Source organism: Nicotiana sylvestris, chromosome 2 (assembly GCF_000393655.2).
Source record: "Nicotiana sylvestris chromosome 2, ASM39365v2, whole genome shotgun sequence".
In the NCBI taxonomy this organism is placed as follows: Eukaryota; Viridiplantae; Streptophyta; class Magnoliopsida; order Solanales; family Solanaceae; genus Nicotiana; species Nicotiana sylvestris.
In genome coordinates this window covers 111375288-111391304 of record NC_091058.1, presented here as the reverse complement: position 1 = coordinate 111391304, position 16017 = coordinate 111375288, and the positions used below count along the sequence as shown (strand labels likewise).

Below are 16017 nucleotides of genomic sequence, written 5' to 3'. Positions count from 1 at the left end.
AAAAGAGTTAGAGCGAGGATACCACAATCTATGAGATACAGTTCCAATGAGATATCGAATGATTCTCTTTACAGCAGTCAAATATGACTCCTTAGGAGCTGACTGAAACCTGGCACATTTACATATGCTGAACATAATATCTGGTCGACTTGCTGTCAGATATAATAGTGATCCAATCATTCCCATGTTTTTGGTTTCATCAACTGGTGTGCCCTGTTCATCTTTGTCTAGATTTGTAGCGGGGCTCATAGGAGTGCCAATTGATTTTGCATTGTTCATACCAAATTTTTGAATCAGCTCTTTTGTATATTTGGTCTGACAAATAAAAGTTCCTTCTTCGGTTTGTTGGATTTGTAGCCCAAGGAAGAACATTAGTTCACCCATCATGCTCATTTCAAACTCACTTTGCATAAGATTTGAAAATTCCTTGCACATAAGATGGTTAGCACTACCAAATATAATATCATCAACATAAATTTGAATAATGAGATTACCTTCTGATGATCATTTAATAAACAAAGTAGTGTCTATTTTACCTATGGTAAAGCCATGATCAATAAGAAAAGCACTCAGCCTATCATACCAGGTACGTGGAGCTTGTTTCAACCCATACAGTGCTTTGGTAAGCTTGTATACATGGTATGGAAATTTTGAATCCTCAAAGCCTGGAGGCTGTTTTACAAAAACTTCTTCCTCGATAAATCCATTCAAAAAGGCACTTTTAACATCCATTTGAAACAGCTTGAATCCTTTAAAGGATGCGTATGCTAGAAGAATTCGTATAGACTCCAAACGAGCTACTGGGGCGAAAGTCTCATCATAGTCGACTCCTTTTTGATGTGAATAGCCCTGAGCAACTTGTCTCGCTTTATTTCTTATGACTTTTCCATCCTCGTTCAGTTTGTTTCTAAATACCCATTTTGTTCCGATCACAGACACATTATCAGCTTTGGGTATTAGTTTCCACACTTGATTCTTGCTGAACTGATCTAATTCCTCCTGCATGACTTGCACCTAGCTTGAATCCTTCAGTGCTTCCTTTACCTTTTTTGGCTCAATTTGAGAAATCAATGTAATATTTGCTTTCTTTTTGAGCGCAGCCCTGGTTTTCATTCCTTCGTTTGGATCCCCTATAATAAATTTATGAGGATATTCGGGTTCGCTTATCCATTCATTTGGTAGAATTATATTTGTAGTCGACTTGACTTGTGGGTCTGGAGTATTGCTGCTATTTTCTCTAGTTGACTCGATCACCCCAGATGTGCTAGTCCACTCCTATGATTTTCCTTTGTCCTGAGCTTCTTGAGTTTGATCTTCGTCACCTCCAGTAGTTCCTTTTCTCGACCAAGGGATTATTTTCATCGAATATAACATGTACAGATTCTTCTACACATAAAGTACGTTTATTGTAGACTCTAAAAGATCTGCTATTTAAAGAGTAACCAAGAAAGATACCTTCATCACTTCTTGGGTCAAACTTTCCAAGATTATCTCTACCGTTATTGTGAATAAAACATTTGCTTCCAAAGGGATAGAAGTAATTGATATTTGGACGTTTACATTTCCAGAGTTCATAAGAGGTCTTCTTTAGAATTGGCCTTATGAGGCAACGGTTGAGGATGTGACAAGTAGTACTTACGCCTTCTGCCCAGAAATGGTTTGACAATTAATGTTCTAGTAGCATGGTTCTTGCCATGTCTTGGAGAGTTCTGTTCTTCCTTTCCACAACCCCATTTTGCTGTGGTGAGCGTGGTGCAGAGAAATTGTGAGTGTATCCTTGATCATTGCAGAAGTCTTCAAAAGCTCTGCTTTTAAATTCTCCTCCATGGTCACTCTGAATTTTTGAGATCAGATATCCCTTTTCTCTTTCAACCTTTTTGCAGAAAATTTCAAAATTTCTTAAGGCTTCGTCCTTATGATACAAGAAGATTACCCAGGTGAAACGTGAAAAGTCATCAACAATAACAAAAGCATACCTCTTACCTCCTATGCTAGCAGTTCTAGTAGGCCCAAATAAATCCATATGAAGTAATTGCAAAGGTTTTGAAGTAGATAATATATCTTTATTTTTGAAAGAATTTCTGGTTTGCTTACCCATTTGACATGCATCACAAATATGAGTTCTAGAGAAATTCAGTTTAGGCAAACCAATAACTAAATCATGTTTGGACAGTTTTTCAATCAAATGCATGCTAGCATGGCCAAGTCTTCTATGCCATAACCATGGATCATCAGACATAGAGGATAAGCAAATGTGACCATCTATCTTTTCAAAACCATCAAGTATATAAACATTTCCATACCTTTTTCCAGGAAGAATTATCTTATCTGATTCGTCTTCAATAGCACACCCTGTTCTCTTAAACTTTACCTCATATCCTGAGTCGCAGAGTTGACTTATGCTCAAGAGATTGTAGTTTAGGCCATCAACGAGATATACTTCAGTAATGTCACAGTTGTTATTGAAAAGAATTGTTCCAGAGCCAACTATTTTGCCCCTTGAATCGTCTCCGAATTTTACACTTTCTCCATCGATCTTTGTAACTTCCTTGAACAGGTTTTTGTCACCTGTCATATGACTGGAACACGCACTATCTAGATACCATTTTCCTTTGCGGCTTACTCTGTGGTGTTCCTGCAAGACAAGATGATCACTTTTTTTTTGGTACCCAAGCTTTCCTAGGTCCTGGTGGGTTAGTGTTGCTTGGTTCAGAATTTTTTGGTTTCCAAACCCATCCTGATACATTTGATTTACGAAAGCTACAACCGGAATATTTATGCCCACTTTTATTACATTAATGACATTTAGCTCCAGACCTGTTTTCATAAGTGTTAGAACTAGCCGACTTAGATTTAGCTGGTTCTTTCCCAGTTGACTTGTAAGTCATCTGGTCCGACCGACTGGTCGACTTAGTTCTGATTGGTTCCTTTCCAATTGACTTGTAAGTCGTCTGGTTTGACCTAACAGAACTATGACTGGTGGATTTTTGCAAGCTGTTAAGCTGCATTTGCAATTCCTCAAACTCTTCTTGAAGTACTTCTTTTTCGATTTCACATACTTCATGTTTGAGTTTCCAGTCTTTAACCTCCCTAGTGAGTATCTTAAGTTCATTCATCATTTTTTGAGACTCTTTTAAGGTGGAATCAAGAATATCCTGCAATTCATTATATCTTTAGCAGTCATAAGATCTTACCTCACTAGTTTCACCCCGTGCCATGAGACAGTTCTCGTCATCTGAATCATCTTCATCTGTCCAGCATCCTGAGGTTTTGTTTATTTCATTTTCCAGAATTGTCATGAAACAAAGATTTGCTATTTCTTCGTGGTCTGATTTGTCCTCTTCGCTCCAGCTTCTGAAAGATTTGTTCTTGTTGAAGCCTCTAAAGATCTTCCTTTTCAGTTCTTGGCATTCAGCTTGAATGTGCCCAAATTTTCCACATTCGTAGCATTTTCCATCGTTCTTATCCTGTTCATTGTATTACCTGGATCGTCTTGGTGAGAATCTTCCTTTCTTTGTGTTTCTGTATCTTCTCATCAGCCCATGCATATTTCTAGACATCATAGCAATCTCTTCTTGTAGAGCTTCAGGATCATCAATTTCATTTTTAGCCATTTCAGTAGAGGTTTTGAATGCAACTATTTTCTTTTTCTCCTCTTGATTTGTCTTTTTCAAATGATCCTTTCGAAAGAAATGAGTTCTCCTCGCAGTTCATCATAGGACAATTTATTTAGATCTTGAGATTCCAGTGTGCCTACTTTGGTCTGCCAAGTGGTTGGCAGACTTCTGAGAATTTTTCTGACTTGATCACCACTGGTATAGGGCTTGCCAAATGCCTTTAAGTCACTAATTATTTTACTAAACCTAGCAAACATTTCTTCAATGGATTCTCCTTTTTTCATTGAGAAGAGTTCGTAGTCATGAACTAGCATGTTGATGTGAGTTTCCTTTACTTTGCTGGTTCCCTCATAGGTGACCTCAAGTTTATCCCACATCTCTTTAGCTGTATCATAACTCGATATTTTCAAGTATTCTTCACCACTTATAGCATTGAGCAGATTTCTTGCGTTGTTATTCACTTGTACCGCTTCCAGTTGCTCCTTTGAGTATGAATCGATATCATCAAGATCAACAAGTGGTGGAGTGCTAGCAGGTAGGGGATAGTTTCCCTTTTTAATGACTCTCCAGACTTTGACATCGTATGCTTTAGCAAAGGTTTTCATTCGTACTTTCCAGTGAGAGAAATGTTGTCCATTGAAGTATGGTGGTCTAACTTGTGAAGTTCCTTCCTGAAAGAGAGCTCCTATGATAATTTGATTTGCCATGATCTTTTCTCACAAGCTGTTAAGCAAAAGGTAAAATGTGAGCCTTGCTCTGATACCAATTGAAAGTACAAGAGGGGCGAGGAGGGGGGGTGAATTGTTAATACTTAAAATCAATTGCTTATAAGTTGACTTATAACTTGAGTAGTCGACTGAATATGATAATTTAGCAGATGTGGTAACGTAAGGTAAAATGCCGAAAATAATTGCAGGAATTAAAAACACCGGGATTTTTATACTGGTTCAGATTCAATGTGAATCCTAATCCAGTCCTCTTGGGTTGCAAGGGAGTAAATGAGTATCCTCCAAGTACAGATGTTGTGTATATCGCTCAGTTTCTCTAACACTCGTTTTTGATACAATGCCTCACCAGTTGTGTGCTCTCTTTCTATCCCTAACTTGTTACACATCAGATCTTAGTGAACTACAATGCTTGTTTGCAGTAGAATGAAGAGAGTGATTTGGTTTGATCAAAGTATGTCTAAGCTAGGGTTTACAAGGGTGTATAAATACTTTGATGGATGGTAGAGGCTTGACAACCCAAGAGATTTGATCCTTGGAAAGAATCAATTCTTTCCAAGAATAAGGAATGAGCCGTTGCTTCTCTTGATTGCTTTCCTTCAGCAGAGGATTGCTTCACTTGATTTCTCCTTGATTGTTGGATCTTCCAAATGTGGTCGCTTCCCAGATCTCCTCGTATCCTTTAGTCTTCCGTGATTCTGCCCATGATTCTTGCCTTTGTCCAAGGCTTATTTGATTTATTCCAGCTCAGCTAATCATTGTTATCGCTGATTGATTCGTTGATTAGATTGCGCCCAGATTTGCGAGACCAATCCAGATTTGCTGATCACATGCTGATTGATTTCTTTCCTTGTTCATCATGAACCATTTCAGCAGTCTTCTTTACTTCTTGAACTTGAATTTCTGCACATGTATATTATTTGCATCATTAAAACATGATCTAACACCTTTTACCTCTTACATCATATTCTTTATGATGTAACACGTTTGAAGTATGACGAACTTCACAAGCAATGAACTTGATTCAAACAAACCACACGACATATTCTTATGAGCAACGGTGACAACTGTTAAATTATCATAGAGATCTCTACATTTCCTCATTGCTCAACAAGAAAAGAAAACCTTTGATCTTATGTGTGTATGTATAAAACTGTACTGATTCTTCTTGTTTCTTTTGATTAGTAGTTCACAGTTCATCCACTAACTGAACTACGTGCATGAAGCTTGTCAAATCAGCTTTAGATTAATCGGACAAATCTGAGTATGAAAGAAGTATATGCTACTTACTCGACTTAACAAGATAGAATATAGTCCAGTCTTTACATTTATATGCCATATTTTACATTAAAAAAAACAGTACAAGCAATGCAGACATGAGTCGGTCCATAGAATGGCGTTTGAACCTATAAATTAGCTACATTAAACATTATCCTAAGCAGCAAGATACATGTCATTTCTTCGACAAATTCCAGCAAGATGATGCAACCAAAATTTCAGAAGTTACTGCATTCGGTTTTGATAGTGTCAACAGATGTACTTCTCCCAGCATGGCTGACAATAGAACTAGGAAAATTAGTAATAGATTTTTTTTTTTAAAAATCTTTGTAGAAAAGCACTTGTGCCAGGAGCTAATTACCAATACAATTGTGGGGCAAGAAGTTGGTCACAATCCATATTGGTTTCACTCATAGCTCCAGATTGATATCGAAGCAAGCATGCTTCTAGAGTATTTCTCTTCAACTCAGATGCATCAAAGGGAACTGAGGATGCCAAGTTTTCTCCTATTACACAATGAAACAACAATGGTAAAGAGAACAGGATCCAAGGCAAAAAACTGTCAAATAGATAAGGATGTTAAGCAAACAACTTACCAATTGATACAGTTTTGGATTGTCGTTCGCTCATTTCATGTAAAGGTAACCAATCCTCCCTCAAAATTCCCTATGCAAAAAACAGAATGTGAATGTCAAATGGTTATATATTGATTCCTTAATCTGTACGTAGTCCAATAGGTCACATTCTACTAACCTTACTGGTAGATCTTGAGAACTGAAAGGGATCAAGGTGAACATTGATCGATGACTCTGACTCAAAAGCATTGTTTGAATGGTTTACATTTGACATAGTTTCCACTGGTGTTAGCTTTGTTTCTGTACGATTTTCAGATGGACTAAAAATGGCATTTAACAAAGTGTCTTGGCTTACGTGGAGAGCCCCAGCCGCTTTAGCATTTGTGCATCCATTCCCCTCGCATAAACCCATACTTAGCTGGGAGACTTGATTTTGCTGTAACACTCGTGGTAGGCCCAGAGGATACATGCTTAACCCATTTCTCATTGTCAACATCTGATATTTGAAGCACACTATCACGCTACAAATCACAACAACTTAAAACAAACTCCAGATCTACACCAATCTAGGAAATATCCTGAATTATAGATTAGCCAAAAGAATTTTCGATGACGAAGGAGGTAGAGAACACGTTAATGACCATCCAAAGAATCTTGAATCGAATGTTGATGTATCCAGTTTCATTTCTCTCTAATCTTTCCATTATAAGTTACCAATGCGAAAACAAACTTTCCAGGTATGGAACAAGAAATTTAGTTTTCTCATTCAAAATTTTCCACATAAACATTTTCAAGCCAATGTGTCACTTATGATGCCAATGTCATTCAACACTTACCCAGTTCCTACTACTGATTATCCATAGGAGAAAGAAGTCCCCAACCTACTGAACGATTAGAATAGCTTAAAGTATAACACTAGCTCCTATTGAACATTACAGAAAAAGAAAGCCAACATTATTCAGATGACATGAAAGGTGAACATAGATATTTGATCAGGTTCTGCACTTCTGGCTGAGCTATTAGAGTAGTGCTTATAAAAACTAGTATTAAATATTGCTTCTGTTAGACTGTTACTGCTGATTTGCTAGAATAATAAGTTATTTAGTTGTAGGAGGAATCTACTTTGTTTAAATTTAAATTTCTATTAGAAAAGTTTAGCTGAGATATTTTAGGCATTTGAATTTTACTCTGCAGATTTTCAGTTTTCAAGTTGGCTATGCTTAATAAAATTCAAGAGATTTAAACTATTTTTCCAACTTTTTTTGCTGCATCATCATTTATAAACCTACAAAAACACGGCGCACCGGTGGGGGAAATTGTATCCCAAACAAAAACACTAAGATCAAAGTGTTCAATACTTTAGAACCAGAATACATAACCAGGAAAGGAATAGTCATCAAACACAGGAATAAAAAGCAAATCCATCTAATGTTGTTAGCTGTTATCAAACATAGAAATAACCAAAACATACTTGCAGAAAATTTATAATAAAATCCCTTTGGAAAAAGCTAGAACCTAGCCCACGTATATTACAATCACAAGCAGCAAACCTGTACTTGGAGCTGAAGCTGCTTGAGGTACTCAATAGCTTCATCAAGCATTGAAGCCTTATCGGTCTGTCCAGAAATCCATTAGAAAATAATTAACTCACTATCAATCTTCAACTATGCTGATAAATCATTTTCTAGTTTCAAAATTGCTAAACAGGCAACTCCTCACCTTGTTAGAATTTGGAATAAGATTTTGTAATGCTTTCATCTTCTCATTAATTCTGCTTCTCCTCCTCTGCCAAGTATATACCAATAACAACAGTGGTAAGTAGAGGCAGATTCTAGATTTAAACTTAGTGGGTTTGCTCTTGAAAACTTTTAGTACAGAATTTCTTATAATTTTTGAAATTGTGCGTTCAAATAACATACTACTAGTAACCATAAACTAGATAAAAGAAACTTGTTACCTTTTCAGACAAATTGTGGACTTCAGCTGCTCTGCTTCTCTTGGAATTAGTGTTACTAGGTGGTGGTGGTTGTGTTGAAGCTTCCACCCCCAAGTCCTCAGTACCACCCTGTAGCATAAAGAATTAGTGTTATCTCAACTAGTAGTTCAATGCCAGGCCTTAAAAACACAAAATTAACAATAACAACAACTCACACGAGTGGGGTATGGGGAGAGGGTAGCATGTATGCCCCTGCCTTAGAAGGACAAAGAGATTATTTACGATATACCTCGGCTCGGCTCGGCTCGGCTCGGGTAAAGAAAAGACTTTAAAACGCCAGATTGGGAACTTAATAAATTGGTAAATTTATGAAAAACTAAGTAGGAAGTGTGTAGAAATACCTCACTTTCACATTCATACTCATCAGGTTCGTTGTCCATAGTCCCAACAGATGAAGAAGAAACATTTGCTGGGACATTATAAGCCCCATAAGAAGACGAGAAAATGCCTCCAGCCGACGAATTTAATACGGAGGATAACTCGCCATTCGATATATCAAGGCCATGTTGATTTTTAGGCAGAAGATGAGGTAGCGATGAGGAATATTGCATTTCATGGGTCACAAAATTAGATGAAGGATGGAGAATATGACGAAGAAAAACAGAAATATCGTCAGGTTCAGTCAAAGAAAAAGAAGAACTAGCATTGTGATGATAAATATTGTTGTTGGCCATTATAGAGATACAGAAACAAGACGGTTTTTTTATCACAGCATTAAAAAGTGAGAAAGATCAAGTGCAGCTTGAGCAGAAGAAGTAGAGACAAAACCAATTCCCAAAGGCGTGCAATTTTCTCTTACTCTTTTTATATGAGTCTAGGAGTAAGTGACATTTTGGGTTATTGCCCCGAACGAGTGTATTTATTAGCCAACCATGCTTGAAGTAACAGACATAGGCCTGAAAGAGATTGTGGGCGAATTTGCATTAAAGTGAATAAATCATTTGAATTACTCTGTCCCGTTTTTCTTTCTTGATCAAAGTATGTTCAAATATAGGTTGTATATACTTTGTCATATACACCTATTTAACTACAGAAAGAAAACGGAGTGATATTGTTTCAGTGTCGGTGATTATATTTTTTTAGTCTACTTTAAAAAAAGAACGACTTTTCCCAAAATTTGAAAATAACCTCACTTAGATTTTTCATTTTATTTTTAATGACTAATTTGTATAGCGACAAAAATGTTACGTATATTTTATTCAAGACTATAAATTTTAAATTTTTTATAATCATACAAATATAGTGACATACTATATAAGATTATAAACTTTAAAAAAATATTTTTCCTTAAATGTTAAACATGATCGCATAAAGTGAAATAACGGTAATATTAGAATAGATTAGTAGGAGTAACCGGCAAGTGGTAAAGAATTTGACCAAATAAGGGCTATGATGGAAATATAAATATTTCTTTATTTTTAATAAGAATTTTAGCTTCGATCTCTTTTGGAATCGCTAGGAAGTGTATTACCCCAATGTAAAACTTTTTGTCAAGAATTTGAATTTAATCTAAGTCCAAATGTAAAAATGAGATGCCAAATGAAAAACAAAAAACATAGGCTTTGGCTGGTCTTCTTTAGGTTATGAGAACTGAAGCATTGGGGGGTTGGTAAATTGTAACACCAAAAAATAGAAATTGACAGAGGGCAGCTATTGGAGAAGACGGGGTGAATAGGAAAATTGAACTTCTATCTCTAAACAGTGTCAGGTGAAGCCAACTTTCTGGCGCACGTGAGGCACAATACTGGACATGCTCTTCAACTAGCTCAGTTTCAGAGAGTATATACACTCCACTTTTATCGAACTCTGCCCCATTTCAGTATCCATTTTCTTTTCTTTGTGCTTTCCTTTTTACTTCACTCACTATTTGCAAAAGTATTTTTACTTTAGGATGTCACTATTTGTGACGAGGCTTCTATCGCAATTGCGAAGTAAGCTAGACCTGGGCATGTTCGCAATTGCGAATGATTCTTCGTATTTGCGAAGAAGGCAGGGCAGGGGTAACTTCGCATTTGCGACAGCAGCAGAAGTGCGGAAGGTTCGCATTTGTGAAATGCGAGCTTCGCAAAGGCGAAGCTCTAGTCGCAATTGCAAAATCTGCAGCTGTTAAGTTGGGACTTAGACGGGATTTTCACCCATTTTTCAAATCTCTCGAACCCTAAACCTCCATAGGCTATCTTCCAAAGACCCAAACTTCTCCAAATCATAGGTAAGTGATTTCTAACTCATTTCTTTCAATCTATCTCATCTTTTTACAAGATTTCATCACAAAGTCTAGGGATTTTCATGGGGAATTACGTGTTTTGGGGGAGAATTTAAGAATTTCGAAATTTGCAGAATTAGACCTCAAATTGAAGTCGGATTCCAAAACCAATTGTATATCCGGGCTCGGGGGTGAATGGGTAATCGGCTTTTGGTCCGAATTTTGAGTTTGGACCAAGCAGACCCGGGGTCGGTTTTTGACTTTTTGGGAAAATATTGGGAAATCTATTATTAAGCATGAGAATTGAGTACTTTAGCATTTATTGATGTTATTAAGTTAATTATCACTAGATACAAGCGGATTGGAAGTGGAACCGAGAGGTAAAACGGTAATTGAGGCTTGATTTTGGTCGTGGAATCAAGATAAGTGTTTGGTCTAACCTTAGCTTGAGGGAATAGGTGTTGTTGTCTTATTTGCTACGTGTTAGTATTGAGTACGACGTATAGGTGTGGTGACGAGTATCTATACGTTAGTGTCGAGCATGCAAGTGAGTCTTATACTGTGACTGTTGAGTCTCTTATTACGTACTGTTCATGCTTAATTGATGATTATCCATGTTAGTCTTATGATATTTTCTTGGTATTGGATCATTGTTGAGTATTGATTCAAGTTGAGAATTACATTGTGAATTTAACTATTGAAACAAGATTGGTTATAGCTGATTCCTCTGTCGGGATGTTATTATTTCTATTGTTTGGGTAAGGAAGAGTGAAAAGCACGAAGGGTGATGCCGTGCACGATATTGTGAGTGAGTGTTAATGCATGAAGAGTAATGTCGTGCCATGTTCTGTGAGTGTTAATGTACGAAGGGTGATGCTGTGTTATATTCTCTGAGTGTTAATGCACGAAGGGTGATGTCGTGCCATGATTATGAGAGAGTTAATGCTCGAAGGGATGATGTCGTGCTGTTTCTGTTGATATTTATGGTGAGTACGAGAGTAAAATCACGAAGGGTGATGCCATACACGCATTACTGTGTTATCATTTCTATTGGTTCAAAGTTTGATATTTACCTTGCTTCTTTACTTTATTACTGTCAGAATTTGATATTCCCCTCAACATGTTTTCCTTTCCCGTCTTTATCTGTTAAATTTCTATTATTATTGTTTCTTGTATATGATTTAACTGCACAGGTTTATATTGTTATCGTGTCCTAGCCTCGTCACTACTTCGCCGAGGTTAGGCTCGATACTTACCAGTACATGGGGTCGGTTGCACTGATACTGCACTCTGCACTTTTTGTGCAGATTTCGGTGACGGACCTCCTGAGTAGATCTTGGGTTGCTGCCTTCAGTCCACAGGAGACCCAAGGTAGATCTGCTGGCGTTAGCAGACCCCGGAGTCCACTTCCTTCTGTTTTAGATTTTTTGTCTATTTTCATTTTGAGAACAGTTGTATTTCTTCTAAACCAGTATTTGTAAAAATTCGTAGATGTTCGTGAACTTGTGACACCAGATCATTGGGGTAGTCATGTATTAGAGTTGTTGAACTATTACAAAATTTCCGTATTTTAACTCTATTTGGCTTTAGCTATTATTTATTCATGTTTTGGTTAATAGTTAATGTGATAAAATTGTATCTGTCGGCTTGCCTAGCTTTCAAGAGTAAGCACCATCACGATCCCGACAGTGGGAAATCCGGGTTATGACAAGTTGGTATCAGAGCACTAGGTTGCCTAGGTCTCACAATTCACGAACAAGCTAGGTAGAGTCTGAAGGATCGGTACAGAGACGTTTGTGCTTATCCCCCAGAGGCTACAGAGTTTAGGAACTTCACGTCTATTCTTCTCTGTCGTGCAATTTGATTTCTTAATGCTAATTGAACTTCTACTTTGTTCTTACGTAGATGGCAAGAACACGTACCGCTTCTTCAGCTGATCAGCAGCCCAAGCCCCTAGTGGCAGCTCCTTCGAGGGACAGAGGACGAGGCTGAGGCCGTGCTAGAGGACAAGATAGAGGCCGTGCTAGAGGCCGAGGCAGGGGCAGGGCTCAGCCCAGACCAGCAGCATCAGCGGTAGAGCCTTAGGTAGAGTTTGATGATGAGGCTCCAGCCCAGACCATTCCAGCAGGGCCAACTCAGGTTCCAAAAGGGTTCATCGCTACCCCGTTACTCCAGGATGCTTTGGTCCGTCTAGTGGGCCTTAAGGAGAGTGTCACTCAAGTAGGCATACTTCCTGTAGCACCATCCATATCTCAGGATGGGGGAGGAGCACAGACTCTCGCTACTTGCACTTCGGAGCAGATGGCTCCCCAATTTTAGACTCCAGCAGTTCAGCCAGTTGGGGTAGTTTCGTCAGGTATTGTAGCTCAGACCGATGATAGAGCAACTATGTCTTCTGATTCTTTGTGGAGATTGGACAGGTTCACCAAACTTTTCACTACTACCTATGAAGGTACATCTTCATAGGATCCCCAGGACTATTTGGACAATTGTCATGAGGTTCTACGGAACACGGGGATAGTGGAGACCAATGGGGTCGACTTTGCTGCTTTTCGTCTGTCAGGTTCTACCAAGAATTGGTGGAGGGATTATTGTTTGGCTAGACCAGCTGGGTCTCCGGCTTTGACTTGGGATCAGTTCTCACAGCTATTTCTGGAGAAGTTTCTTCCTATCACTCAAAGGGAGGACTATCGGAGGTAGTTTGAGCGTCTCCAGCAGGGTTCTATGACCGTCACTTAGTACGATACCAGATTTATTGACTTGGTCCGTCATGCTCTTCTTATACTCCCCCCCCCCTCGAGAGAGAGAAGGTGAGGAGGTTTATTGAGGGACTAGCTCAGCCTATCAGATTGCAGATGGCTAAGGAGACAGGAAGTGAGATTTCTTTCCAGGATACAGCCAATGTGGCCAGGCGAGTCGAGATGGTTTTAGCTCAAGGAAGGCTCTGACAAGAGGCCCCGTCATTCTAGCAGGTTCAGTGGTGCCTCCTCTGGAGGCAGGGATTCTTTTGGTAGAGGTCATCCTCCCAGGCCATTTCATTCAGCACTTCAGACTTCTCACGGTGCCCCAGGTGGTCGTAGTTCTCATATGTAGTATTTTGATCAGCTACCCTATAGTGCACCACCAGATCCTATCAGTGCACCTCCGATCCAAAGTTTTCAGGTTGGTTAATCCGGCCGTCAGGGTCAGTTTCAGGGTCAGTAGCCGAAGTTTTGTTATACATGTGGTAATTCGAGGCACATTGCTAGATTTTTCCCTCGAGCATCGAGCAGTTCTCAGCATCAGAGTTCTCGTGCCATGGTTTCGGTACCGGGTGTTCCACTGCCCGCTCGGGCAGCTAGAGGTTGTGGTCAGGAAGCTAGAGGTGGAGGTCGAGGTGTTAGAGGTAGAGGTCAAGCCGCTAGAGGTAGAGGCCAACCATCAGGAGGCCATCCCAGGGATGTAGTTCAGAGTGGTGGGGCCCAGCCCCGATGTTATGCTTTCCCAGCCAAGCTTGAGGCTGAGGCATCCAATGTCATCATCACAGGTACGGTTTCAGTTTGCAGTGGAGATGCTTCAATTCTATTTGATCCAGGATCTACATACTCCTATGTATCGTCTTATTTTGCTATGTATTTAGTTGTGCCTCGTGATTCTTTGAGTGCTCCTGTATATGTGTCTACACCGGTGGGTGATTCTATTGTTGTAGATCGTGTCTATCGTTCATGTGTAGTTATTATTGGAGGTCTTGATACCGTGTAGATCTCCTACTTCTCGATATGTTTGACTTCGATGTTATTTTAGGGATGGATTAGTTGTTGCCTTATCATGCTATATTGGACTGTCACGCCAAGACCATGACCTTAGCCTTGCCGGGGTTGCCTCGATTGGAGTGGAGAGGGACTCCTGGTCATTCTACTAGTAGGGTCATTACTTATATGAAGGCTCGGCATATGGTCGAGAAGGGGTGTTTGGCTTATTTGGCTTATGTTCGTGATTCGAGTGCTGAGGTTCCTTCTATGGATTCTGTGCCAGTTGTCCGGGAGTTTCCAAAAGTATTTCCTGCAGACCTGTTGGGGATGCCACCCGACAGGGATATTGACTTTTGCATTGATTTGGCTCCGGGCACTCAACCCATTTCTATTCCACCATATCGTATGGCCCCGCTAGAGTTGAAAGAATTGAAGGATCAATTGCAAGATTTGCTCGATAAGGGCTTCATTAGGCCTAATATCTCGCCTTGGGGTGCGCCAATGTTGTTTGTTAAGAAGAAGGATGGATCAATGAGGATGTGCATAGATTATCGGCAGTTGAAAAAAGTCACCATCAAGAACAAGTATCCATTGCCACAGATTGATGACTTATTTGATCAGCTTCAGGGTGCCAAAGTATTTTTGAAGATTGACTTGAGATCTGGCTACCATCAGTTGAAGATTAGGGCAGCCAATGTCCCTAAGATAGCTTTTCGCACACGGTACATGCATTATGAGTTTCTAGTGATGTCATTTGGGTTCACAAATGCCCCAACAACATTCATGGATTTGATGAACCGAGTGTTCAAGCCCTATCTGGATTCCTTTGTGATTGTTTTTATTGATGATATCTTGATGTACTCCCATAGCCGAGAGGAGCATGAGCAGCATCTTCGAGTCATTACCCAAACTCTGAGAGATAGCCAGTTATATGCTAAGTTTTCGAAGTGTGAATTTTGGTTGAGTTCAGTTGCATTCTTGGGTCATGTTGTATTAGCAGAGGGTATTCAGGTGGATCCTAAGAATATTGATGCAGTCAAGGACTGGCCTAAACCCATATCAGCTACAAAGATCCGGATTTTCTTGGGTTTGGCGGATTATTACCGTCGGTTTGTGGAGGGGTTTCCATCTATAGCAGCCCCGATGACTAGGTTGACCCAGAAGGGTGCCCAGTTCAGGTGTTCGGATGAGTGTGAGGCGAGCTTTTAGAAGCTCAAGACAGCTTTGACTATGGTGCCGGTGTTGGTATTGCCCACAGGTTTAGGGTCATATATAGTATATTGTGACACATCTCGTATTGGACTTGGTATGGTGTTGATGTAGAATGGCATGGTTATTGCATATGCTTCACGACAGTTGAAGATCCACGAGAAGAATTACCCAGTTCATGATTTGGAGCTAGCAGCCATTGTTCAAGCGCTGAAGATTTGGAGGTATTATTTATATGACATGTCGTGTGAAGTATTCACGGATCACAAGAGTTTGCAATACTTGTTCAAGCAGAAGGAGCTAAATTTGAGGCAGATGAGGTGGTTGGAGCTATTGTATGACTATGATATCACCATCTTGTATCATCCCGAGAAGGCCAATGTAGTGGCTGATGCTTTGAGTAGGAAGTCAGTCAGTATGGGCAGCCTTGCATATATTCCAGTCGGTGAGAGACCGCTTGCTTTGGATGTTCAGGATTTAGCCAATAAGTTCGTGAGGTTGGATATTTCTGAGCCCAGCCTTGTTCTAGCTTGCATAGTTGCTCGTTCTTCATTATTTGAGCGTATTAGAGATCGGCAGTGTGATGATCCTCATTTGCGTGTCCTTAGAGACACAGTGCGGCACGAAGGTGCCAAGCAGGTTACAGTGGGAGATGATAGAGTTTTGAGGATACATGGTCGTAT

The 16017-nt window shown here is 39.5% G+C and overlaps 2 protein-coding genes across 4 annotated transcripts; both read right to left on the bottom strand.

The window, feature by feature from the left end:
• Nucleotides 1-3670: 3670 nt before the first annotated feature.
• On the bottom strand, nucleotides 3671-4324 carry LOC138885419 (uncharacterized). Its single transcript, XM_070166365.1, has one exon. It carries the CDS (start codon nucleotides 4322-4324, stop codon nucleotides 3671-3673), a length of 654 nt encoding a protein of 217 aa, XP_070022466.1.
• Nucleotides 4325-4550: 226 nt separating this feature from the next.
• Nucleotides 4551-9073, bottom strand: LOC104232345 (transcription factor SPATULA-like). Of its 3 annotated transcripts, XM_070168136.1 has the most exons (9): nucleotides 8533-9073; nucleotides 8153-8260; nucleotides 7915-7980; nucleotides 7746-7811; nucleotides 6551-6691; nucleotides 6374-6394; nucleotides 6217-6286; nucleotides 5982-6126; nucleotides 5608-5896 (listed from the first exon to the last, which is right to left on the bottom strand). In XM_070168136.1, exons 1-9 carry the CDS (start codon nucleotides 8863-8865, stop codon nucleotides 5839-5841), a joined length of 1008 nt encoding a protein of 335 aa, XP_070024237.1. In that variant the 5' UTR covers nucleotides 8866-9073; the 3' UTR covers nucleotides 5608-5838. The 3 variants fall into 3 exon arrangements, with proteins under 3 accessions (XP_009783823.1, XP_070024237.1, XP_009783822.1); XM_009785521.2 differs by lacking the exon at nucleotides 5608-5896 and adding an exon at nucleotides 4551-5245 and having other exon boundaries at nucleotides 6374-6691; nucleotides 8533-9069; XM_009785520.2 differs by having other exon boundaries at nucleotides 6374-6691; nucleotides 8533-9064.
• Between the last annotated feature and the right edge of the window lie 6944 nt (nucleotides 9074-16017).